This window comes from Pogona vitticeps, chromosome 10 (assembly GCF_051106095.1).
Source record: "Pogona vitticeps strain Pit_001003342236 chromosome 10, PviZW2.1, whole genome shotgun sequence".
NCBI classification, from domain to species: Eukaryota; Metazoa; Chordata; class Lepidosauria; order Squamata; family Agamidae; genus Pogona; species Pogona vitticeps.
Window position 1 is genome coordinate 8,160,149 of NC_135792.1, and position 23,666 is coordinate 8,183,814.

Sequence of the window (23,666 nt, forward strand, 5' to 3'; positions counted from 1 at the left end):
AGACATGAGGAGTTTGGACAAGCTGCTTTGTCCAGACCCCTTTCAACAGCTCCAGGAGCTGTAGTCCAAAAAAGTCACTTTTCCCAACACTGGGAGGAAAGGGGGGGGGGGGGGGAAGAGAGAGAGAGAGAGAATGAGAGAGAGAGAGGCTGGAATCCTGTTGCATAGATATAAAATTTGCACCACAAATCCTAAGTCCGATATTCTGCAGATGGAGTTTGGCAGTCAATTGCGCACGGTCCCTGTGTGTGGTCAGTTCCATTGTCAATTGCATTTTCATTTGTGCAGACAATTGCAGGCCTTAGGGGTGCAGTCCATAACAGAGGTCAATGGTGTCATCAATTTCCCAATGAGTTGCGCAAGTCGCTGTGCAATCAGAGGTGCCACCTGCCTGGCCATAACTCCTTGTACACGTCTGCAGGTGTAGCTTTACACGAGGCAAAGTGAAACAAGATTTCGCCTCTGTTGCTCTTCCCAGGGACCGTCAATTGCGCAAAGTGAGATGTGCATTCGGAAGGCACCGGAGGGGGGTTAAACTAGGTAACTCTTAAATTCCCTTCTAACTTTACCATTCGGTGAGTCCATGATTCCTATGTTGTCACTACAAATAGGAGTGTCTGTAGAAAATGGGTCCCCCCCCCCCCGGGAGAAGAAGGCAAATCTGGAAAGTGGTATGTTAATAAAATATGGGTGTGAGTGTCTGTCTGTCTTTGATCATTGTGAGAATAAATAAACTTAGGATTTCAGGGAAAGCAAAGACAAGAGGAAAACCTACCCATTTAGTAGCACATCATGTTTGAAAAGACATTTGTGTGGCTGAACTTGGGTGTTGCTCTTGTTGTTAGAAATATTTTTATCTTGACTTTTTCCTTAAGAAGGACCCAAGGTGGCTTACATCAGTGGAAGGCAATATTTAAAGCTGAAAGCAATAAGAATGCAAATACTAAAAAGGAACAAACAAATATCACTCTGAGATATGGTACATACAAGTAGCGTGTAAGAGCAGTAATGCATAGCAATCCATCTAAAAGTCACCCATGTAGGCAGCCAGTCACATGTAGGTGTGCGTGAAGAGAAAGGTCTTTGCCTGCTTGTGGAAGGACAGCAAAGATGGGGCCAGTCCGGCCTCCAGTGGGAGGGAGTTCCAAAGTCTTTGCTTTCAAATGCTCCAGCAGCCCTGTGACCCTCACAAAGGCACACATAGACAGCAAAGTTCAAAACCTCAGAGAGGTGCTAAAATATTTAAAGAAATAAAAATGAACTGTGTCACACACCCTCCACGATGCAAGTAGATTTCTTCCTCTGGAGGAAACAGATCATGCACAGTTTATCTTCCTTTTATACTGCACTGGTTTCTTTAGAATTTGAACCATTGCCCCTGGAGGAGGTAGGATTCTGAACTTTCCTGTGTCATGCATGAGTGACATTTGTTTCCTCTCTGGTGCTGTGGTTAGCGTGATGAGCTCAAGGGCGCAATAAGAGTGAAATATCTATGGCTTTGCTCCAGGGCACCAAAACAGAGAGGTGGATCAATTGGTAAGTGTTAGGGAAATGAAGAACAACACTTTCTGGTCCTTCAAAAAAAAAAAAAAGATTTGGCCTGCCCTTCTAGCAAAAGATTGACCTCTTCAGTCAGGACAAGACATTATAAGTCCATGTTTATCTTAAATTTGCTTTCTCTTGGCGTTTCGCATTTCCTCTTGTATTTCAATAACCCACACCAGATCCTATGAAAGGGCAGGATAGAACTCCAGATAAAGAAACCAAAGAAATACAGAGAGGCGGGAAAAGGGGTATTTTTGGACAAGAAGTCAGATCCCTTTTTCATTCTATTCGAGCCTACCCTTCCCCTAATGCTCTTAAAATTTACTTCGAAGCCAGAAGGTCTTGTACCACCCTTCTGGATATGAAACAACATCTACACGCCCAACGCAAATGGACCAATCTGCTGCAAGCCATTCTTTCTCGGAATTTTAAGGTTTTTTGGTCCCTTGTTTCCCGTACAAACTTATCTTATGCTCTCTCTCCGTACTCTCCAATACCCTCTGATTCTTGGGTTACCCATTTTTCAAAAATCTTCTCCTCCTCGTGCTCTCCCCATTATTCTATCAATCCCTCTCAAAACTTCCCAGATTGGCCCCCGGTTACCTCCGATGAGGTACTAGAGTTAATTTCCACCCTTAAATCTGGCAAATCCCCAGGGCCTGATCATGTTATCTCAGAGATTCTGTCTAACAATCCTCTTTGGTGGTCCCATCTGCTTGCCAAATTATTTACCATAGTAAATCACTCCGGTGTATTTCCGGACTCTTGGCTATCTTCTATTCTGATACCAATCTTCAAAAAGGGCGACCCTTCTCTTCCTAGTAACTATCGCCCAATCAGCCTATTGTCTCATATAGGCAAACTTTATTCTAAATTTCTCTTATCAAAACTATCAGCTTGGGCCTCTTCTAAAAACCTCCCTGGGAAGGAACAGATAGGCTTCCGCTCTGAAGCCTCGACTCTGGATCATGTTCTGCTTTTGTATCACCTTGCCGAAAAATACTCAATTTATCACAAAGCTAGACTTTTTGCCGCCTTCGTCGATCTACGAGGAGCCTTTGATTCAGTTAATAGGAATTTACTGTGGGATAAACTTAACAACTGGGGTATTGAACCCCGACTGCTTTTTTTGCTTAGGCGTCTCCACTCCTCCAATATATGTCAGATTCGGCTGCCAAATTCCTATGAGCTCTCTGACAAATTATTAGTTAACAAAGGTGTTCGGCAGGGATGTGTCTTAGCCCCACTACTTTTTAATTTATTTTTAGCGGACCTGCCTTCCTCTCTTTCTGCTTCTACTAATGCTGCACCCTCTCTTAATGGTTCCCCAATTTCTGTGCTTTTGTACGCGGACGACGCAGTCCTATTATCTCTAACAAAAGCTGGTCTCCGTCGTACCCTATCCAAATTTCAAACTTTTTGTTCAGCTAACGACCTGGTTATAAATGCTGACAAGACTAAAATAATTAACTTTTCCAACTCTGTATCACTATCTCCCTGGACAATCGGAGCACAAACCTTTCAGCAGGTTTTATCCTTTAAATATCTAGGTATCACTCTGCATCATAAACTCAGTTGGCGTCCCCACAAAAAACTGGTTCTATCTTCCTCTAGCCTCCATCTTAATGCCATCTCAAAATTTCACTACTCATCTGGCAATCAATTTGTGCCTGCAGCGTTGCTTATTTTTCGGACTAAATTGCTTTCCCACTTACTATATGGAGCTCCTATTTGGATTGAGGCCATAGATCACGATGTTGACACTTTGGCAGCCGCCTTCTTCAGGAAAATCTTAGGAGTCCCCAACATGATTCGTCTTTCAACTTTAGTTTTGGAATTGGGTACCCATCTCCCTTCTACCCTTGCTTGGTCCACCACATTTAAATACTGGCTTCGTTTACATTTAAACTCTAAGCCCAATTCCTTACTATACGATCTACTCAGAGACAATTTCCTTTCCAAGTGGCTGAAGTTGATTGAGATTAAACTTCAATCCCTTGATTTGAATCTAGAATCCCTAAATGATTTAGGAATTCAACAGGCCCATGCTCTTATTAAATCTAAACTCTGGCAGCATGAGTTTGAGGTTCTTGCAGCCAAACTGAATCCTACCTGTTCCCCGCTTTCTTTTGGTCTTTTCCCTTCACTTGGTTATCATCCAAATTATTTTTCCTCACTTATCAACCCCAGGTTAAGAAGAGCATTTATGTTAGCCCGATTTAACATTTTTCCCTCAGCGAACCATACCGGTCGATTTGCAAATATTCCTAAAGAGGATCGATTATGCCTGTTCTGCCATTTGGTTCCGGATACACTTGACCATATATTGTTTTTCTGCTCAGTTCATTTTTCCATTCGTAAGGCACTACTAGAACCCTGGTTATCTTCCCTGCCGAACACCCCTGAGATTTTTCTGAATGATTCTTCCTCCCGTATCACTGAAGCTGTCGCTATTTTTCTGCTTGAGATTCTTAAATTAACTTCCAAATTATAACCCGTTGTGTTTATTGTTAGTAATCCCAGCTGTATTTATGCCAATAAAGGTTTGGAGAAAGTAAGTAAGACAAGAAGTCCCAGAATTCCATGGACAGCATTCTGGAGATCACAACTTCCAGATTCCACAGCCAACCCCCCCAAAACCTCCCCTACCCCACAAAACAACAACAACAAAGCACAACCAACAAAAACTAAGTTTCTTATCTCCATAAAGGCATTCATTGGGCAGAGGGAAGTTGACAATATTGAGAAATGGTACTTTTTAAAAAAAAGCAGAGACATAAAAGTTCTTAAGAAACCTGGCGTAGAAGCAATATTGTGCAGATGTTTATAATCTTAGCTCCACAGTGTGAATCTCTGCCCTGTGTCTAAGCTACCCCTTGAATTAAAATTCCAGTTATTCCTTGAATAAAAAGACTTCTGTTGTAATGATGACTCTAAAATGTTTCTAATGCAGCTATCGCCCCCTGCTGGTGTGAAAACCTCCAGTCCTCTATGATAAGGTGACAGTAGCAAAAAGAAGTACCCCTTGTGGTATAGTGGATAGAGAGGCAGACTAAGAGTCTGAAGAACAGGGTTCAAATCCCTGCTCAGCCATGGAGACTCACTGGAGAAGTGGAGGCCAGGTTGCTACAGAGATCAGAAAACAGGAACACCCCTCTTCCTTAGCCTATCATCTTCTCTGCATTTGCACAATTTTTGATACTCTTACAGGTACGCACATAAACTGCATGAAAAAAACAGCCACGGATAGGCAGAATTTCTTCATTAGGATTACAGCTGTCTTCCAGCCATCGTGGCCATTCAGACTAGGAATTATGTCTTTAAAAAAACCTTTCTAGTGAGGACAGAGAACGAGTCAAGCATCCCTCCTCTAGTGGGTTTTCTCAAAGCCTCTGCTCTCCATCTGTTTGGATGGATAGTTGTGTTTGTTTTTAAAACATTATTCAGTAGAATTTATAGAATTCTGTTCGCGTCCTTCCTTTCCACCCACTAGTGAGCAGCGTGTTCATTCACCCTTGGAAAAAAAAGATGAAGGGAAAATGAAATGTAGGGAATGACCTTGCATCATGTCAGATCAGTAGCCCATCAAGATCTTCCTTCAAGCTCACCACTGTTTGGTGTCCATTTAGTGCCGATGCACGAGTGGGCTTTCTTGATGACCCTGAGCATCCTAATGAGAACAGCTAGGCTCTCTCCCTTGGCCAGCGGGTGACCCCATGTTCCACTCCAGGTTTTATTTCCTGCATTAGAAACATTTCTGAACCTTACAGGAGCTAATCCAAGAGGCAAAGTTGAGACAAAATTCTGGACTGGATTCACAGCCCCCACAAAACTGTAGCCATCACCTACCTTCTCCTAGTGACCCTCCTGTGGTCAGGTAAAAGATTTTCTATTTAGAAAGTCTTTTTGGCCATTGACCTCTGGGTATTAAATGGAGTGTTGGGCCTTATTGATTTGAATCTGCTTTTGGTATGGATTTTGTTTACCATTTTTAGTGTGGTATTTGTTTGTTTTTTTAAAAAATTACATTCAATGCTTTAGTTTTTAAATGTTGTCTTTTAATGATGTAGGCCACCTGTGTTTACACACAGAGATTATATATATTCTATATCATATATATTATATATCGATCCCCCCATATATATAATGGGCAGAGTAACAAACTAGGACTCAGAAGGCCTAGGTTAGAATCCCATATATATGATACATTCTGTATATAGGATCAAATAGCTTTTACTATAATATAATATAACATAATATAATATAATATAATATAATATAATATAATATAATATAATATAATATAATATAATATGCACTCTAAGCTCAAATGCCCGACTGCATGTGTACTCTAAACAGAAAAAGACCTTATTTATTGTAGATCTATGCCTGTAAGATATATTTTCTATCATCATCTGTTGACATGGTTCAGATAAATCAATCTCTCAACAACAACAACAAACTGTGAATTGTGAAATGAAATTAATGGCATAGATTGGTTGCACAGAATTCAAAATGTCTGGAGCAGGTGGTGGTGGCTCTTCAGACTCTTCTCTGCCTGACAAAATCCCTATCAGGCAAAATCCAAAGAATCAAAACAAAACAAGACAAAAACAGGAGCCCCCTTAAAGACTAACCATTATATTTTAACGCAAGCTTTCCTGGACACGTCCACTTCGTCAGGCATTAAGAGGCATGCCCGACGAAGCGGACGTGTCCGCGAAAGCTTATGTCAAAATATAATAGTCAGTCTTTAATTAAGGTGCCACCTGTTTCTCTCTTGCTTTGTTTCTTTGGATTTTGTCTGACATCCTTGCGCAGAGTAACAGGGCTGCCTCTTCCAAAAGGACCAGATCCGTCGCTCCTGCGCTGGTGCCAACAGACAACAGACTTCTCCGACTTTTTTCCCCCTTTTTACTCTCTCTCTCTCTCTCTTTCTCAAAGAGATAAGTCCCTCTTTTTAACTCCTCTGGTCCCCTGAGTGGAATGCTAATGTCCCCCCCCCCCCCGGACGGGAGATCCAGCCTCTCGGCTGCAGCTGGCTTCCTTCCTTTGCTCGCTCGTTGGCTGGCCTGCCTGCACGGGAGATGATTGTGACCGCCCGGGCTAGTCCCACCCCATCGGCCGGGCCAACCTCCTCGGATGATTGGTAGGCTTCCCTTTCAATCCCGCTTGCAGTTCCTGGTTTTAGGAGACCTGACGGCGAGCGATGCCCGTGCCCGACCAGGCAGTCGCCCGAACGAACGCTGGAGTCGCGGTAAGAGCAGCTTCCGCGCCTCCTCGGGTCTCGCCTGGCGGGCATCGCGGAGCCCAGAGCGCCTGGCGGTGGAGCATGATGGGAAATTCCCTCCTGCCTCTTTTGTCCTCCTTCGCCCTCCCGAGCATCCTCTTCCTTGCCCTGTTGCAGCGAATCCCATACCTCGCCCCGTGGGGTGAAGGCTGGGTTTTATTCCTCCATGGGGGTTGGGCAGATGTGGGGGTGTCGAGAGAGACTGTTGGCAGTGGAGGGTGGGTGGGTGGGGGAAAAAAGGGAAGGTGGGCTGGATTCCCATTTGCTGCATTTTTAGACCACCCTTCCCTCCTGGCCACATTGAGGACATCCTGCTTTGATGCCTTCCTTGGCTGTATTCCCCAGAAATAGTACTTGCATTTCTGCATCTTCCCGTTAGTTTTCTCCCTAGTTTCCTTCGGTTTCCAAAGTCAGTTCTCCTTGGAGGCCGCTCTGGAGCCCCATGGAACTGGGGGAGCAAAAGGAAGGAGACGGGAACGAGACGTGGACTCCGAAGCCCCACACCGTCATTTGCTGACAAAAAACAATCAACTTTATAGCACCCTCCTATGTATGGCTCCTCTCTAAGTCTGATTGAATTCAATGGGGCTTCCTCACAGGTAAGAAAAGGTAGGATGGAAGTCTGAATTCCTTTAGAGCTGGAATGTTTCACCTTTACTGAAAAAAAAACGTGGTGGGGTTAACCTCTGACTGGAACACCTAAAAGTTTGTTTCAGACAAGTTTACTTTATACCTCTGAATCAGAAATGTATTTGCTACACTGCTGGTACCACAGTCCTGTACACTTTATTACAATAATTATGTGCCATCAAATCAGTTCTGAGTTGTACGTCCTGCCGCTGTTAAAGATAACTAAAAATAATTGCATTCCACCAATTCAGTTCTGACTTATAGCAACCCTTTTCAGGGTTTTCTTGATAGAGAATACTCAGAAGTGATTTTCCCTTCCCTTCCTCTAGGGGGCACTCTGGGACTGACTGTGCAGCTTGCCCAAGGCCACCCAGGCTGGCTCTACTTGCAGGAGGCCCAGTGGGGAATCAAACTCCCAACCTCTGGCTCTGTGGCCAGAGACCTACAGCACTGAGCTATCCAGTGAGCATCTATATTCTTTACCTTGGCTAAAATGGATTGACTTTTATCCTTATACCCTAATTTTCAGAGGCCAATACCAAAAACACTGGACAAGAGTTAAAGGGAGGTACTTTCTAGACTACAACACCCAGAATCCCTATGACATATTCTGGCTGGGGATTCTGGAAGCTGTAGTCCAGAAAGTAACTTGACCAGGCTTTGCTCTAGACTGACAAAGAGCACGCCCTTAAAAAAGGATTTCTAAAATGTAGATGAGAAAAACTGTACATATAAAGATTGACAGGACTGGACTGCATAAAATTCTTGTTCCACCAATATTTTGGCTTCAGGTCACTCCTCTACAGGGACCATCCCAAGACTTTCTGTTGCTTCAGGTGGAAGAATTAATGGCACCCTTCATCCATTAATGTCAAAGTGCCAACTACCAACTACCACGACATTTGAGGCTTTTTTTTGTGGCTGTGCCAGTCGTTCCTCTGTGCTGTTAAAAACACCTCTGGCTTATGGCAATCCCACGAATGAGCAATCTTGAAAATGTCCTATAATTAACATCCTTGTGCAGTTCTTGTAAACTCAAGCCTATTATTTCCTTTAGGAAGTCAATTCCTCTCATAGTTGTTCTTCCTTTCTCCCCTGCTGCCTTCAACTTTTCCTAGCTTTATTGTCTTTTCTGAACCTGCATCGGTTTACAGCAGCAGGAGTCCTTCCCATCTTGTGCAACTTGCAAATTAGCATGCTTTGTAACTGGACACTGGGAGGTTAACACCAGTGTCGTGTGCAAATCTGACTGCTCCAGGTACAGGATACCATTGCTAAAAGAATAATATACAATGATCTTTTCAATGCCACCTAGTTTGACCCTCAGCTCCTTATCTTTATAGGTAGTCACCTTTTCTCCAACAACTCAAGATGACTTACATAACTGTTTTCCCAATTCTATTTTCATGGCATCCCTTTGAGGTGGTTCAGATGGAGACAGTCCAAGGTCACCCACCACGTTTCATGGTTCAGTGGGGACTAGTTCCCTGTCCACACACCGGAATTTGTCTGCTCTCTTGCTTTCTAGAGAGATGGTGAGTGGGGCTAGGATAATACCACTTATCCTTTTTTTCTGCTTGTTTCCATACACACCAAGGAGCTGCACAATGATGGAAGGAACCAGACAAGCCAGGATTTCACGTCCACACAACATAAGTGAATCTTCCAAGGTCAGTGGGTTTTTTTCCCCCTTGCTTCATATGTTTGCTGGATAGGAGGTTCCTCTCAATTATTTTGGAAGACTCCTCTGTGTCTCCTTTGTACCCTGTAATTAGCAACCATATCATGTGAAGAGCTTTGACTAAGTTATTTATGAAAAACAACCTGTTTCCATTTTTTTGGTTGCTGTCACCTGTTGTTACCTGCTATCATATTGAAACAATAATTTCTTACATTACTTGTGATGTCCCTTGTTTATTTTTTCATTACTTAAAAAAAAATATATAGAACTGATAATGGCACAAAACTTGAACAAGGAACAGCAAAAGTCTTTGGAAAGTTTTTTTAGAAGTTTTGAAAGCAATAGAAATGTTCACTTGTCACACCAATGAAATGCTATTATTCCTACCTGTTGCCTTTCTTTTGGCATGTAACTTGGCCATGATTTTGTTACTCCCAAAACAGAACTACTTACAGGTGACTCTCAGTGGCTGAAGTCCTCTCTCATAGTTACACAAATGGCCTAAATTTAGGATGTGAATTGCCATAAATTAAGGAATCTCAGTAGATGTTATTTGTTATACCGAGTTGGGTGACTTGGCATGCCTTGTTCGAGCAACTTTCCAAACCACATCCTCTTCCTGATCCAACTCTCTTGATTAGACCCGGCCTTACGAATCGGTCTTTGATGCTGTTGATGGATAAGGAGCCCATAGACTTACAGATGTTGGTGAACCTCGACTTTTATCGTCTTTCATGTCGGTTGCTTTCATGGAAGCTGCAGTTCTAAAATATCTGGATCAACATGTGTTTCCCATCCATGATATAGTCACTAATGAGGAGAGCTGCATGAACCAGATGTGATCCTCCATGGCTAGGTTTCCATGAATTCCAAGGTTTGCTTAAGCCCGTCCTTAACCTAAAAGTCTTATAGATACCCTGTGCTAAAGAACAGCTAATCCTGGCTTGTAGGACTTATTGTCAGATCCTGAGACTGTAATACCTCTTTCGTGAAGAGCGGTTCAATGCCTTTTCTCTCTTTCAGGTGTACAAATGTGCTGATCACGCCAGCCTCGTTCTTCAGAGCTTGAATGAACAAAGGCAGCAGGGCCTTTTCTGTGACATCGTCCTGATTGTAGAAGAGAACAAACTTCCTGCCCATCGGAATATTTTAGCAGTCTGCAGTGACTATTTCAACTCTATGTTCACCATCGGCATGCGAGAAGCCTACCAGAAAGAGGTAGAGCTTTTTGGATCTTCGTACACGGGTCTCAAAGCCATAATGGACTTCCTGTACGGCTGTGATCTGTCCCTTGACGGTGGAAACATTGATTACATCCTGGAAACAGCCCACTTGCTGCAGATCTGGAAGGTGGTGGACTTCTGTTGTGAGTATCTGGAGAACGAAGTCAACGAGGAGAACTACTTGTACCTCCAAGAGCTGGCCTCAATCTACAGCCTCAGGCGCCTGGATGTCTACATTGACTCTTTCATCCTGAGGAACTTTGGCACGCTGTCTTTCACGACGGACTTCTTGCAGAACATTTCCACCCAGAAGCTGTGCCAGTACCTCAGCAGCAACGAGGTGCAGCAAGACTGCGAACACGACTTGCTACAGGCTGCGCTCCAGTGGCTGACGCAATATCCAGAACGAGAAAACGAGGCCTACCGAGTCTTGGAAAACATCCATTTCCCTTTGATACCAAAGAGCGACCTGCTACACCGGGTCAAGCCAGCCATCTGCTCCCTCCTTCCAAAGGAAAGCAACTGCGAAGGGTTTATCGAGGAGGCCGTCCACTATCACAACAACGTCACTGCTCAGCCGGTCCTTCAGAACAAGCGGACGGCTCTCCGTACCTGCGAGGAGAAGCTCCTTTTTGTTGGTGGGGAAGTGTCCGAACATTGTCTGGAGCTGAGTGATGACACCTGCTTCCTGGACACCAGAACAGGACAATGGGTGAGGGAAACACCGCTACCCGCCAGGCGGAGCCATCATTGCGTCGCAGTCCTCGGAGGTTTCATCTTTATCGCTGGAGGTAGCTTTTCACGAGACAATGGTGGGGACGCAGCCTCTAATCTTCTATATAGGTATGACCCTCGTTGTAACCAGTGGATAAAGGTGAGCCCTGAGCGGTAACATTCTTCCCCCCCTTCCTTTTAACATTTCATGTATCAGAGGAGGACAAAAAAATGTCTGTCCTCAAAACCTACTGTATTTTTCTGTGTATAAGACTATACTTTTGTCTAAAATCTTTAGACTAAAAATTGAGGGTCATCTTATACACGGAAGTAAGCTGAGAAGAGAACAAAAGAAGTGGAGGGGAAAGCAGGGATCAAAGCTATCCTACAGAGCTTTGATCCCTTTCCCCCACACTTGCTAAGCCCCACTTGGATTTCTTAATTTTGGATTAGAAAAGTGGGGAGGTCTTATACATGGGGACGTCTTATACATGGAAAAATACGGTATTTAAAAATCCCAAAGGAAAGTAATGGTCATGTTGTGAACCATCGAATAGGTCCTCCCAGTGTGAAATCCATAGTCTCTTGTGATATGAAGGAAAGCCGTCAGATTAATGGAAAATAAATGGTTTCTAGCCCTCATGGAGATAAAAAGAGGCAATGACTTGAAACTGGGTTGTCTCCTGTAGAATCAACTGGCTTCAATTTACGAGCTCTTGATGTTCTTGTTCTGTGTGCTGAGAGAGAAAAGTTAAGTGTGACCGGGGAGCGATCCCCATTTACCCGGAAGGATTACACCTATTGTTGAAGCCATCCTTGTTGATTTCTCTTGTTTTTATATTTCTGGATCAGAAAGATAACGCCATCTGATATGACTACCTTCTGTTCAGTGGGTTGTTTGGGGGGGGGGGGGGGACAGCCGCAATCTGTTTTCCTGACAATTGATGAGAAGTCACAGATGTGTATTTTTCCTGCACAAACACACTTCTGTGTTAAGTTATATATATGCCAGATTTTTTAAATATAGCTTATAAGAATAAATCAGTCTCATATGCTAAGCCATAAGGAGTGTAAAACCCCAGACCTTGAGTGTAACTCCAGCCTTTGAGAGGGAAGTGAGGGTAGGTTCTTCCTGCTCTTATTATTTGCTGCCCAGAGTAGACCATTGGTCTAGATGGGCGGGGTATAAATCAAATAAATAAATAAAATAAACAATAAATTGTCTGGAGTTCCCCATGTATCTAAAGCCCTTTTCATATGACACCACTGGCCCCAGTGGTTTCCCCAATTTGTGTTCATTTCCTGCATTCTGAAAGGCTTAACTGTCTAAACCTTTCTCAGTTACTAGTCGCAAGAGTGGTAAGCTACATATATTTGGTGTTTGCTTTTGCCAGCCTTTGGAACCACCCACCACTGGATAAGGAAAGCCCAACCACTTCTGTGAAAATCTCTGCAAAGCCCTGAAAGAGGTTTCCCATCTTTGCTGTAGGGAGAAATCAATGCCGCCTAGGAGTAAGGGGTTTCCCAGTGATGAGGTGCATGGCTTCGGCCATGACTCTCACCGTTGATGAAACGCACAGAGCGAAGGGATGTGGTGTGTGAAATCCCATAAGGAAACCCCAACTGGCTCATATCATCCAGCTTCCCCCAGTAGACATTGGGAGGACCTGTTTCTGGGAGGCCCATAAAAACAGGCCATGAAGGGCAGCAGCTAGTAGAGGTATACTGCTTCTTAGCATGGAGAATTGATTTAGCTACCATGGATAAGAGGAACAGACAGTCATGTCCTCCGAAAATTTGCTTAGTCCACCTCTGTTGTCCAAGAGTTTAGGAAAATTAATTTTTTTGGATTACAATCCCAGAATCCCCATACTGTATGCCTGTGGTGGCTGAGGAATTCTGGGGAGCGTAATTGAACCAAACAAGCTTTTTAAATTACACTATGAGTTCTCTGTCTCTATCGCTCTCTCTGTAATCTTTTTTTAAACGAAGTGTTCTTTTCTTTAATGAATGACTAAAATTTGCCAAGGGCCAAATAAATAGCTCTGTCACCTGTTATTGGCCAGAAGGGCTGCCGAGGGGCCAACCCTGATTCACAACATACGATTTAAAAAAACCCCATACATTTAAAACACCGTGTAACAAATATGATAAAAGAACGACAAAATATAAAACAACAAAGGTAAAGGTAAAGGTTTCCCTTGACATTTTCAGTCCAGTCGTGTCCGACTCTAAGCCATAGAGCCAGCGCTTGTCCGAAGACAGTTTTCCGTTGTCACGTGGCCAGCGTGACTAGGGAACGCCATTTTACCTTCCCACCGAGATGGTCCCTATTTATCTACTCGCATTTACATGCTTTCGAACTGCTAGGTTGTTGAGGAGCTGGGACAAAGTGATGGGAGCTCACTCCGTCGCGTGGATGCGATCTTACGACTGCTGGCCTTCTGATCCTGCAGCACACAAAGGCTTCTGCGGTTTAGCCCACAACAAACCTACTTTTAAATAGGAATCTACAAATGAAAACCCATTTGAGCAGGTCAATTTTCTCAGGTCAATTTTCACCACTAGTAGAAGGCGGCTTTACATAAGTCTGTCTTAATTAGCTTCCTAAAAGCTGAGAGGGATGGTGCCTGGCCAACCAAATAGAAAACTTATTTCAGAGGGAAAGGGCCACATCCAAGACAGTTCAGTTCCTTGTGTTGGCTTTTATTTTATTTTTAATTTTTTGGCCTCCATGGGTGTTATAATTCTTCGCATCAAGGACTTTGAGGAGTGGATGGCATAGGTAGTTATTTTGTGGGAGAGTCATTTCATCCAATACGCTTCAGTAGTCAATTTATGGGATGGATGGAGACTCAAAGAAGTTGACTTGCATGTTGTAATGCCCCCTCCGCCTGTTTCCTTCTCAGCTTGCCTCCATGAGGCAACGTCGAGTGGACTTCTACCTGGCAGCCGCCGAAGACAGGTTGTTGGCTGTTGGCGGACGGAATGAAAATGGGGCCCTTTCGTCGGTTGAGATCTATAGCCCAGCAAAAGATGTGTGGTCCTATGTGGCAGGCCTGCCGAGGTAAAAACAGTGGGGTGTCTGACGAAATCATTTGGTGTCATGGGATTCATGCCACGGAAACCACCGTTTGAGCTTCTTGGGTTTTAAACAAATACAGTGGTGCCTCGCTAGACAGTTACCCCACATGACAGTTTCTTCGCTAGACATTGACTTTTTGCGATCGCTATAGCAATCACAAAACAGTGATTCCTAGGGGGGAATTTCGCTGGACAATGTTTGGTCCCTGCTTCGCAAACCGATTTTCTCTAGACAACGATTTTGACAGCTCCCTCCATGCTCGCAAAATGGGTGTTTTCCGGACTGAAGCTTCGCAAGACAGCTATTTAAATAGCTGATTGGCGGTTCGCAAAGCGGCTTTCCTATGGCCGATTTTCACTAGACAGCGACGATTCTTCCCATTGGAACGCATTAAACAGGTTTCAATGCATTCCAGTGGGGAAATGCTTTTCGCTAGACGATGATTTTGCTAAACAGTGATTTCAGTGGAACGGATTATCATCATCTAGCGAGGCACCACTGTCCTCAGTCTGTATCTGCACTATGGATACTCAGTATGGTGTGGTAGATAGAGTGATGGACTGGGGCTCAGGAGACCTGAGTTCATTTCTCTGGCTCTGTTATGGAAACTCCCTGGGGGAGCCATATTAGAAGCCCTTGAAAGCCATATTAGAATCATCAAATAATTGAGTTGGAAGGATCCTGTAAGGCCATCGAGTCCAACCCCCTGCTCAATGCAGGAATTCAAATCAAAGCAGATCTGACGGATGGTTGTCCAATTTTCTCTTGAAGGCCTCCTGCGTTGGAGCACTCACGACTTCCTGAGGTCACTGGCTCCATGGTCGTGCTGTTCTAACAGTTAAAAAGTTTTTCCTGATATTCAGCCTAAATCTGACTTCCTGTCACTCGAGCCCATTATTACAAGTCTTGCACTCTGGGTCATTGAGAACAGATCAGTATAAGTCAGTTCTGACTTGATGGCATATAACAAATCCACACAACACAGCTGTATATACCACCAGAAAAATCCTAGGATATATAGTTTAGTGAAGTTGGATTTCTCTGTTGGAGAGCGTCAGTCTTCTCCCCTGAACTATAGCACAGAATTCTGACTGCCTCACCAAACCACACACAGGAGGAATTCATAGGATGGGTCCGATGCACTTACAATGTTAACAGACTGATATAACTGCATAGTGTAGAACCCACTATTTTAAACTTAATACTAGCAAGGTGATGATGGCATGTCAAGAGGAAAGGGGCAGTGAGAAGCACACAGACTCCTACAGGGTCTTCTCATCTCCTTTCCTTTTTCATCCAGCAAGCTACCTGGAAGGAGAATAGCTTGCTTGCAGCTGATTTCTTGCAGAAAATTTGAAATTAATCCAAGAGTTACATTCAGCCGCAGGCTGCCTACTTAGGCACTACAGCTTAAACAATGCCCCCTGCTTGCACAAGGCCAGTGCTTGCACAAGCAATTTAATCCTGCATCATTGCACCGGTGGGAGTTTCTGCTCAGGAGAAGCTTAGGCATTTGGACGTAGGAAGCAACATATTGAGCAAAGTCGGAACAGGGCCTCAGGATCCCTGATGGGGAATATTGTTAGGTAGCTCTTTGGATCCAAGCCAACCTATTAGGGAGCCTAGTGCCCACTTTTGCCTATTGTCAAAATTATTTTGGTAGTCTCAAGCCACCCGAGGCTGGAAACTGTCTCTGGATGCTTCAAAGCTACCCACCCCTGTAGAAACTGGCAATGTCCACCTTCCTTCCTGCCTTGCCTTCACTTTCCATCTCATCTTCCTCCTGTCTTAGGTTTACCTACGGGCATGCTGGTGCTGTCCACAATGAATTTGTTTATATCTCGGGAGGCCACGATTACCAAATCGGCCCCTATCGCAAAAACCTGCTCTGCTACGACTATCGTACCGACGTGTGGGAAGAGAAGAGGCCAATGATCACTGCACGAGGCTGGCACAGCATGTGCACCCTGGAAGATCACATCTACTCTATTGGCGGCAGCGACGACTACCTTGAAACGATGGCCCGTTTTGACATTTTGGGGGTGGAGTCTTACAGCCCACAGTGTAACCAGTGGACAAGAGTCGCGCCCTTGCTACAAGCCAACAGTGAATCTGGCGTGGCCACGTGGGAAGGCAAGATCTACATCCTTGGTGGCTACAGCTGGGAAGACACCATTTTCTCCAGAATGGTCCAGGTGTACGACAAAGACAAAAACAAGTGGCAGAAAGGGACAGATCTTCCCAAAGCGATTGCTGGGGTTTCGGCTTGTGTGTGTGCATTAAAACCCCAGTCAGATGACAAGAAGAAAAAATCCAAAGCAAAGCGATGTCAGGATCGAGGGAGATGACAGATCTTGGACTCCTCAGTTGTAGGGGACAAATGCATACCAAATCTCTGGCCAAAAATCCAATTGCGTACTTCTGCCGGCATAGAGCAAAGACCGTAACTCACAGCAGCTTCTTGCTGCTAATTAAGGAATCCTGACTTGGGTGTATATCCAACCCACTGGACTGGAGCGTGCTCAGAAATCAAAGCAGGGATTCATTAATTAACAGCAAGAGGCAACTGCAAGTTAGGCCGTTTGCCTTCCACGGCCATGACCACACATTAAGATTTAACTATTCCTTCTTTTTCTTTTTCCTCCTATTTTCAAAGAACAGTTTTGGAAACCTGAATGTCTTTCCCCACCACTGTGGTCTACATTTTCAGTGGATACTGAGCAGTGTAACCCTTCTGATCCTTGGGATCAATGCTCTGTGTGATGGACACAGAGAAGGTGTGATTGTAGGAAGTTAAACATCTGTTGGAAAGGAAAGGAAAAGGCTGACGAATTTTGTGTGTGTGTGTGTGTGTGTGTGTGTGTGTGTGAGAGAGAGAGAGAGAGAGAGAGAGAGAGAGAGAGAGAGAGAGAGAGAGAGAGAGAGAGAGAGAGAGAGAGAGAGAGGCTATCACTTAACTTGAAAAAAAAACTTTTGGATCACAATTCACAAAAGCCCCAGCCAGGATTCTGGAAGCTGTAGTCCAGACTATAGTATTTCCAAGCATTGGCTGAGCCTAAGAGCTGGAACAGAGTAAATCCAAGATCATAAATTTCATTCATCAGTGTTAGCAATAGATTAGAGGTATGTTTTTAAATCATGGACAACACTGTATGTCAGACTCAAGCAGAAGGGTGAAGGCAAGGATCTGAGTTGGGAGAAAGGATTAATATCGCTAAAAGCGTACTAAACATTTGGGTATAGTCAGTTCAATGGGAGATTTCCTAAAACTCGGTTCCGAAGTAATGGATCTGTCATTTCTTCATCAGTTAACTAGGTTGCAGTATTTACAGGGGAGAAGGAGCTGTAACTTTGCTTTTCTTCTGCCATATTGGAGCCCTTCTGGCTTGTCTGCTTGCCTCTGTCTGCTGGTATCTTTTTAAAATACACATGTTCCATTGCTTCATTTTACAAAGACTTAAAATGCCAATATACCGACAGAGTTTAAATTGCATGGTGTGGAAAGGTTCCTCTTCTAGTCCAGACAAAGTGGGGTTTTTAAGGGTTTTGTTGGGGGAGGAGGACTGTTTGTATAATTCTCTTTTAAAAGACACATTTTTTGCTAATACCTAGCTTGTAAGTTGTTGTACAGCATGTTATTTACTCCTTAACATTTCTAGTACAGTATCTAATTATACCCCTGTCATTTCTGCCTAAGAGGGTGTTTTCCTCCATCCTGTTTTGTATAGCTTTGTTGTGAAACATTTCTCTGGTTTTATGCTTTTTTAGCACTGTCAGGCCGCTCGCATGGACTGAACTTGCCAAAGAGAGCAGGTTTGCCGGTCTTTCAAAGAGATACACAAACTAATACAGAAGCAGATATTTTCTGCAAGCCTGTTATTGACAGAAAATTGACAAAATAGGCTTCATGACCTAGGATAGGCCAAGCTCTGGCTTAGCTGCCTCTTAGGAAATGGAGCTGGTGCTTCTGGGAGTTCTCAGCTGAGGGGGTACATTCAGTTCCCGTCTGGTGCCTCCTGGGAGAAAAGCCAGCCTGTGTAGCCTTGGACCAACTGCACAGTCCCAGGGCACCCCCACAAGAAGGTTATGATGAACCACATCTCATTATTGTCTATCTAGAAAACCCTGGAAAGGGTCGCTCATTCAAAATTGATGGCACACAATTAATTAATGTATCCAGTGTCATGGGATATGCCTTTAGTTATGGCACTACAACCCTTTAGTTTGGTGAGGAATGAGGCATATCTTGTCCAAGATAAAAGATGCATGCTGAAGCACGATGCAAATGATTGAGTTTTGCACCTCCAAATATTGCTGAATCACAACTCTTACCATACCAGACCATTGATTAGAATGAAGAAGGCTAACAAAATCTGGAGGGCCCATATTTCCCACCCAACTTCACCCAAGGCTTAGATACATGATGGACAAAGTTTTTCCATAGCTGCCGAACTCTGAGTCAGCCATGAGTCAATATTTCGTGAATCAAAACTCTTGATGTTTTTTTTTTTAAATGTGAAATGATTTTCATGTCCAATGGTTAATTCATGTCCAGGGAATCACAGTATCTTTTCTATTTTCTTCACATAGAATAAAATTTGTATCTTTAATAAAGCCAGAACGGAATTCTTTTATAATGATTTCTTGCCGAAATGTGCACAAGATCCTACAGTCTTTTTTTTTCATATATTCTGTTTGTTCTTCTGTTTTGCTTTTGAAAATATACAGCATATGCCACAAGATCATGAGTTATGAATTCAACAGTAAATCGCATCAAGAGAAGAGTGGCCATAATCGTATTGGGGCCTTACACCAGTGGAAGCGTAGTTGCATAAATTGCGGCACTGACCTGCTACCCCAACGAGTTGACAAATCAGAAATATGAGCGGCACCTTGGTAATTAGCAGCAATTTCCGGCCAGGATTGGTGCCATTACACTTTATGCCACTGTAAATCCCCAGTAAGATTTTGCCAAAAGTGTTTTCAAGGGTCTGCCAGCCAAAGAAGCTGATAGCTTGAGAAGAACCTATAACCTTAACAAATGCTTATACAGTTGAGCCTATAGAGGCTATGATTCCTAATGTGGTATAGTGGATGACGTGATGGACTGGGATTCCGCTTGTTCGGCCATAGAAACTCACGGATGGGAGTGGAACTGGTGAAACCACTCCTTAAGTATCTCACTTATCTTGAAAGCCCTCTCAGGGCCGCTATAAGAGCAATAAAGAAAACAGGATTCAAGATGGGAAAAGAAAGCTATGTCATGGGAGGGGGGAAGGCCTGCCGGAAGAACCAAGTCTTTAACTTGTTTTTAAAAGTTCCCAGTGAGGGCGCCAGTTGGATCTCCAGGGGTAAGGTGTTCCAAAGATGAGGGGCCACCGCTGAGAAGGCCCAGTTTCTCCTTCCGGGCCTCTTTCAGTGTTAAGCCTCTCAGCCGCCCAGTCTGGCTTGATGAAGTGACATGAGTAGAGCTAAGTGGGGACAGGATCTCTGTCAGGTATCAAGGCCCGAAACTGTTTAGGGCTTTATATGTAAGCATTAAAACCTCAAAAGCATTAATACCTTAAAATCAATGTGGAAATAAATAGGTAACCAGTGTAAGGCCACCAGAGTGAGGGAAACATGTTGATATCTTTTCACCCCAGTTAATAGTGTGACAGCTGTATTCTGGACTATTTGTAGCTTCTGTATCAGTCTCAAGGGCAGCCCCACATAGAGAGCATTGCAGTAGTCTACTCTTGAGATGACGAGCGCATGGACCAGAGTGGTGAGAGACCGAACATCAAGACAGGAGTGCAGCTGGGCAATCCGCCGAAGATGGAAGTGGGCAGAACAGACCACAGATGCCACCTGCGACTCCATGGCAAGCGCTGGGTCATTAAGTCGTGTCCGACTCTCTGTGACCCCATGGACCAGAGCACGCCAGGCCCTCCTATCTTCCACTGCCTCCCGAAGTTGGGTCAAAGTCATGTTGGTCACTTCGATGACCCTGTCCAACCATCTCCTCCTCTGTCGTCCCCTTCTCCTTTTGCCTTCACACTTTCCCAACATCAGGGTCCTTTCCAGGGAATCTTCTCTTCTCATGAGATGGCCAAAGTATTGGAGCCTCAGCTTCAGGATCTGTCCTTCCAGTGAGCACTCAGGGTTGATTTCCTTCAGAATGGATAGGTTTGTTCTCTTTGGCTGTCAGCTCTTATTTATGGTCCAGCTCTCACTTCTGTACATCGCTACTTGAAAAACCATAGCTTTGACTATTTGGAATTTTTTCGGCAAGGTGATGTCTCTGCTTTTTAAGATGCTGCCGAGGTTTGTCATTGTTTTCCTCCCAAGAAGCTGGCATCTTTAAATTTCGTGGCTGCTGTCACCATCTGCAGGGATCATGGAGCCCAACAAGGTAAAATCTGCCACCGCCTCCATATCTTCCCCTTCTATTTGCCAGGAGGTGATGGAACCTGTGGCTATGATTTTAGATTTTGTCAGGAATACTGTAATTCCGGTTTGGGATTATAAAATGCTAATTTCGGCATGCGCAGAACAGTCCCTGCCATGTCGAGTACTGCGCATGCCTACAACACACCCGCCGCTCCCCAGCAACGACAGACTCAAGCTCCTCTATGCTTTCAGTGTTGGAACTGGACATGCGCAGAACTCAGCTTTCGCCCCCACCTTCAGAAATACGCATGCGCACAACTCTCCTTTTTCTCCCTCCCCTCTTATCCTCCAGCGCGGCTCCCAACTTCAATGGTCTGCGGAGGAAGGCGCACATGCGCCCTTGTGTCTCTCTCTCTCCTTTCCTTTCGCTGGTTCTGGGTAGGCTGCCTACTCTGCGCATGCTCTTTCCCCTTTTCCCGCCCTCCTGTCAATAGGGGGGGTAGGGGCGGGCGGGCGTTTTGTTTACGCACGCGCGCGAGAGGGGACAAGAAGGGACCAAGTCCTCTCCCTCGCGCGCATGGAGACTGGGCGGGGAGGGGGGAGGAGAGAGCGAGCCCGCCTGCGGACGCTCTGAAGTGGGGTAGATGCGCCTGCGCGCGCGCGCGCTCCCGCCCGCCGAGGGCCCTTTCGCGCAGGCGCGACGGCCCGGCCCGGCCCGCCTCGCGCTGCCCGCCCTGTGTTGGCGGCGGCGGCGGTGTGTGTGCGCGCGCGCGCGTGAGGAGAGAAGATGGCGGCGGCGGCGGCGGGTCCGGCAGCGTGAGGCGCTTGAGGTAGACGCCGAGCTCGCCTCCTCCTCCCTTCTTCCCCTCTCTCGGGGAGGCGGGGGGGCGCCATGGCGGTCCACAGCGCCCAGGTAAAAATAATACTAATAAAAAACCCCCTGAGGGTATCTTTCTTTTCTTTTTCCCCTATTTTGAAATCCTGTCCTTCCTCTGAGGGGCTTTCCCCACCCTTCCCCCCCCCAAAGGCCGGGCCTGGCCTCTCCCTCTTCTCTTCCCCCCCCTCCCTCTTTTCTGTGGGGCGGGGGCACGGGTTTCCTGCAACCTTAGGCTGGGCCTCCCGGTCCGATTTCTGCAGCCTCATTGAATCGCGTGTGTGTGGAGGGGCGGCGGGGCAGGCCTCTTGGGCTAGGCCGCGGGGGCTGCGGAGGCAGGGAGGCCCCCAAAAGAGCTGTGCGTGTGTGTGCGTGTGTGTGCGAGAGAGGTAGGGGTGGGAATCATTTTGGAAGGGGGTCCCGAAAGGAGAAACAGACACACACACACCCCTTTACTCTTTCATTCTGGAGACGGCCCGTTCGATCCCCTCCCCTCCCGCCTCTTACTCAGGAGTCAGACCTGCTCTCATGCCTTTGCACGATTTCCTTGGGAGCCTATTGAGAGATGGAGAGACAAGAGTTATTTTTTTTTGAGGAGGGGGGAGGAGAGTTTCTTTTGAACTTTAAGGCGGGGGGGCACCTCTTTGCCAGCGGATGGGGCTCTGAAGCTCCTTTTTGATTCCTTCCTCCCCTTGGGTTGACGTTACAGCTCCTCTGGGCAGTGAGAGGGTTTACTTGGGAGTGAGGATCTCCTAGATTTCAGTCACGGTGGAGTGTTTTTTTTTTTTTTTTTAAGATTAGCCTTTGCCTCCTCAGTTTAAAGGGTATGCATATATGTTGCAGCTTTGCAATCCTGATTCCCTCCGAGCAGTTCACTTGAAAATAAATATTTAGAAGTGGGATTTCATTTCTAGGAGTATGTGTTCTGGTAGGTTCATGTAGCATTCATGTACTTGTGTGGCAGCAGAACTTCAAAAGTTCAAGGATGGGGCTTTATTTCTAGGTGTTTAGGAATGCTGAGGGTTTACTTGGCAGTAAATCTCACATAATGGAGAGCTGTATCTTATTTTACTCTACCATAAGCATACACATTGTATTTTTGCAGCCAGATACTTCTCTTTCTTTAATTGTGAGTTTTTCTAGGCTTTGCCATAAAGTTTTCCTCTCTTGTGGCTGAAACCTGCAACCTACTGCAGCTTTACAATCTGATTTCTTGTGCAGGTTTACTAGTATGTGAATATCACTGCTCATTTTTGGTGCTTCTGTTTCATAGTAAGATTGTGAATGGTTGTGATTACAATCTTTATTTTTTTAAGTGGCTGTTAAATTTGAAAGGAAATAAGTAGTATGTAGCTTAATTGTTTAGTCGTTAAGTCCTGTGTGACTCTTAATATAGCTTAATAATCATGGTTTAAAAAACAATGTAAATTGGAGAGAAACAAAGGACCAATTTCTAAAGGAGAATGGGGGAAAGGCCCTGGACTACATTTGATGAATTCGACAATAGGGGTGATTTGTTTTCATTCATTCTTTCATTATACTCAGATAGGGGCTGACTGAGTGGTGTATTTTTGAAAAATTGTAACATTTTCTTGGAACATTTTGATGGTTTTTAATTATAGTTTGTATATCAGGAGTTGCTCTCCAAGGCATACACACCTACTTTGCCATGATACCTGAAAACTTGTAGTAATTGCACTAGATTACTGCTGCTGAATTGGGGGGGGGATTTTGTGAGTCAACTCCTTTGTAAATTCTGTTGATTCAAATGGGCCTATTTTAGTTGTGATAATGTGGTGAAGTAAGTCACAACTGGAATAGGCCTATATAAATCAGTGGAGTTTACAGAAGAGTTGACTTTCTAAATCCTCCCTGGGTCAGTAGGCCTAATTTAGTATGATTTATTGTGCAAGTCAACAAGATTTCAGCCATTGTGTTAATATGTTTAATAAGGATGAGAACAAAAAAACATGCAGAAATAACAGAGTGAATTTATATTTCTGTTTGTAGAATGCTTGGAATATATAAAATCTTAAGGTTGTTGGAAAGATGTACATTGACCATGGAACCTAAATATCATGTAATTAAAATCTCCTGTTACATGTTGGGACAGGATTGTCCAGCTCACGCCTTTCTGAAAATATTATGATGAAGAAATATAAACTATATTCAGTCTGATTAGAGTGAAGAGGGGGATCAAGGTACATGAAGAAGCGTTGACATAGGCTGTGTAAGATGTTGGTTTCCTTCAA

The 23,666-nt window shown here is 44.6% G+C and overlaps 2 protein-coding genes across 6 annotated transcripts in view; both read left to right on the forward strand.

Moving 5' to 3' along the window:
• Positions 1-6,657: 6,657 nt before the first annotated feature.
• KLHL36 (kelch like family member 36) lies at positions 6,658-18,805 on the forward strand. 2 transcript variants are annotated; one of them, XM_020801932.3, is made up of 5 exons: positions 6,658-6,802; positions 9,063-9,135; positions 10,170-11,243; positions 13,993-14,150; positions 15,961-18,805. In XM_020801932.3, exons 2-5 carry the CDS (start codon positions 9,073-9,075, stop codon positions 16,514-16,516), a joined length of 1,851 nt encoding a protein of 616 aa, XP_020657591.3. In that variant the 5' UTR covers positions 6,658-6,802; positions 9,063-9,072; the 3' UTR covers positions 16,517-18,805. The 2 variants fall into 2 exon arrangements, with proteins under 2 accessions (XP_020657591.3, XP_072836590.2); XM_072980489.2 differs by lacking the exon at positions 6,658-6,802 and having other exon boundaries at positions 8,375-9,135.
• A 2,072-nt stretch (positions 18,806-20,877) lies between these two features.
• Positions 20,878-23,666, forward strand: part of USP10 (ubiquitin specific peptidase 10) — a 34,333-nt gene continuing 31,544 nt past the window's right edge. For 2 of the 4 annotated variants that reach the window (XM_072980821.2, XM_072980823.2), the window contains exon 1: positions 20,878-20,978. In XM_072980821.2, coding sequence (XP_072836922.2) covers positions 20,910-20,978 — 69 coding nt within the window. In that variant the 5' untranslated portion in view covers positions 20,878-20,909. Of the gene's footprint in view, positions 20,979-21,297; positions 21,454-23,666 lie in introns of those variants that run through there. The other 2 variants (XM_072980822.2, XM_078380492.1) reach the window with 1 other exon arrangement.

Bases quoted from the DNA above. Each gene is read 5' to 3' on its own strand.
- KLHL36 (XM_072980489.2), top strand. From the start codon at position 8,998: ATGGTGAGTGGGGCTAGGATAATACCACTTATCCTTTTTTTCTGCTTG. The intron at 9,136-10,169 runs GTCAGTGGGTTT...TCTCTCTTTCAG, and splicing joins ACATAAGTGAATCTTCCAAG to GTGTACAAATGTGCTGATCA. The intron at 14,151-15,960 runs GTAAAAACAGTG...CTCCTGTCTTAG, and splicing joins TATGTGGCAGGCCTGCCGAG to GTTTACCTACGGGCATGCTG.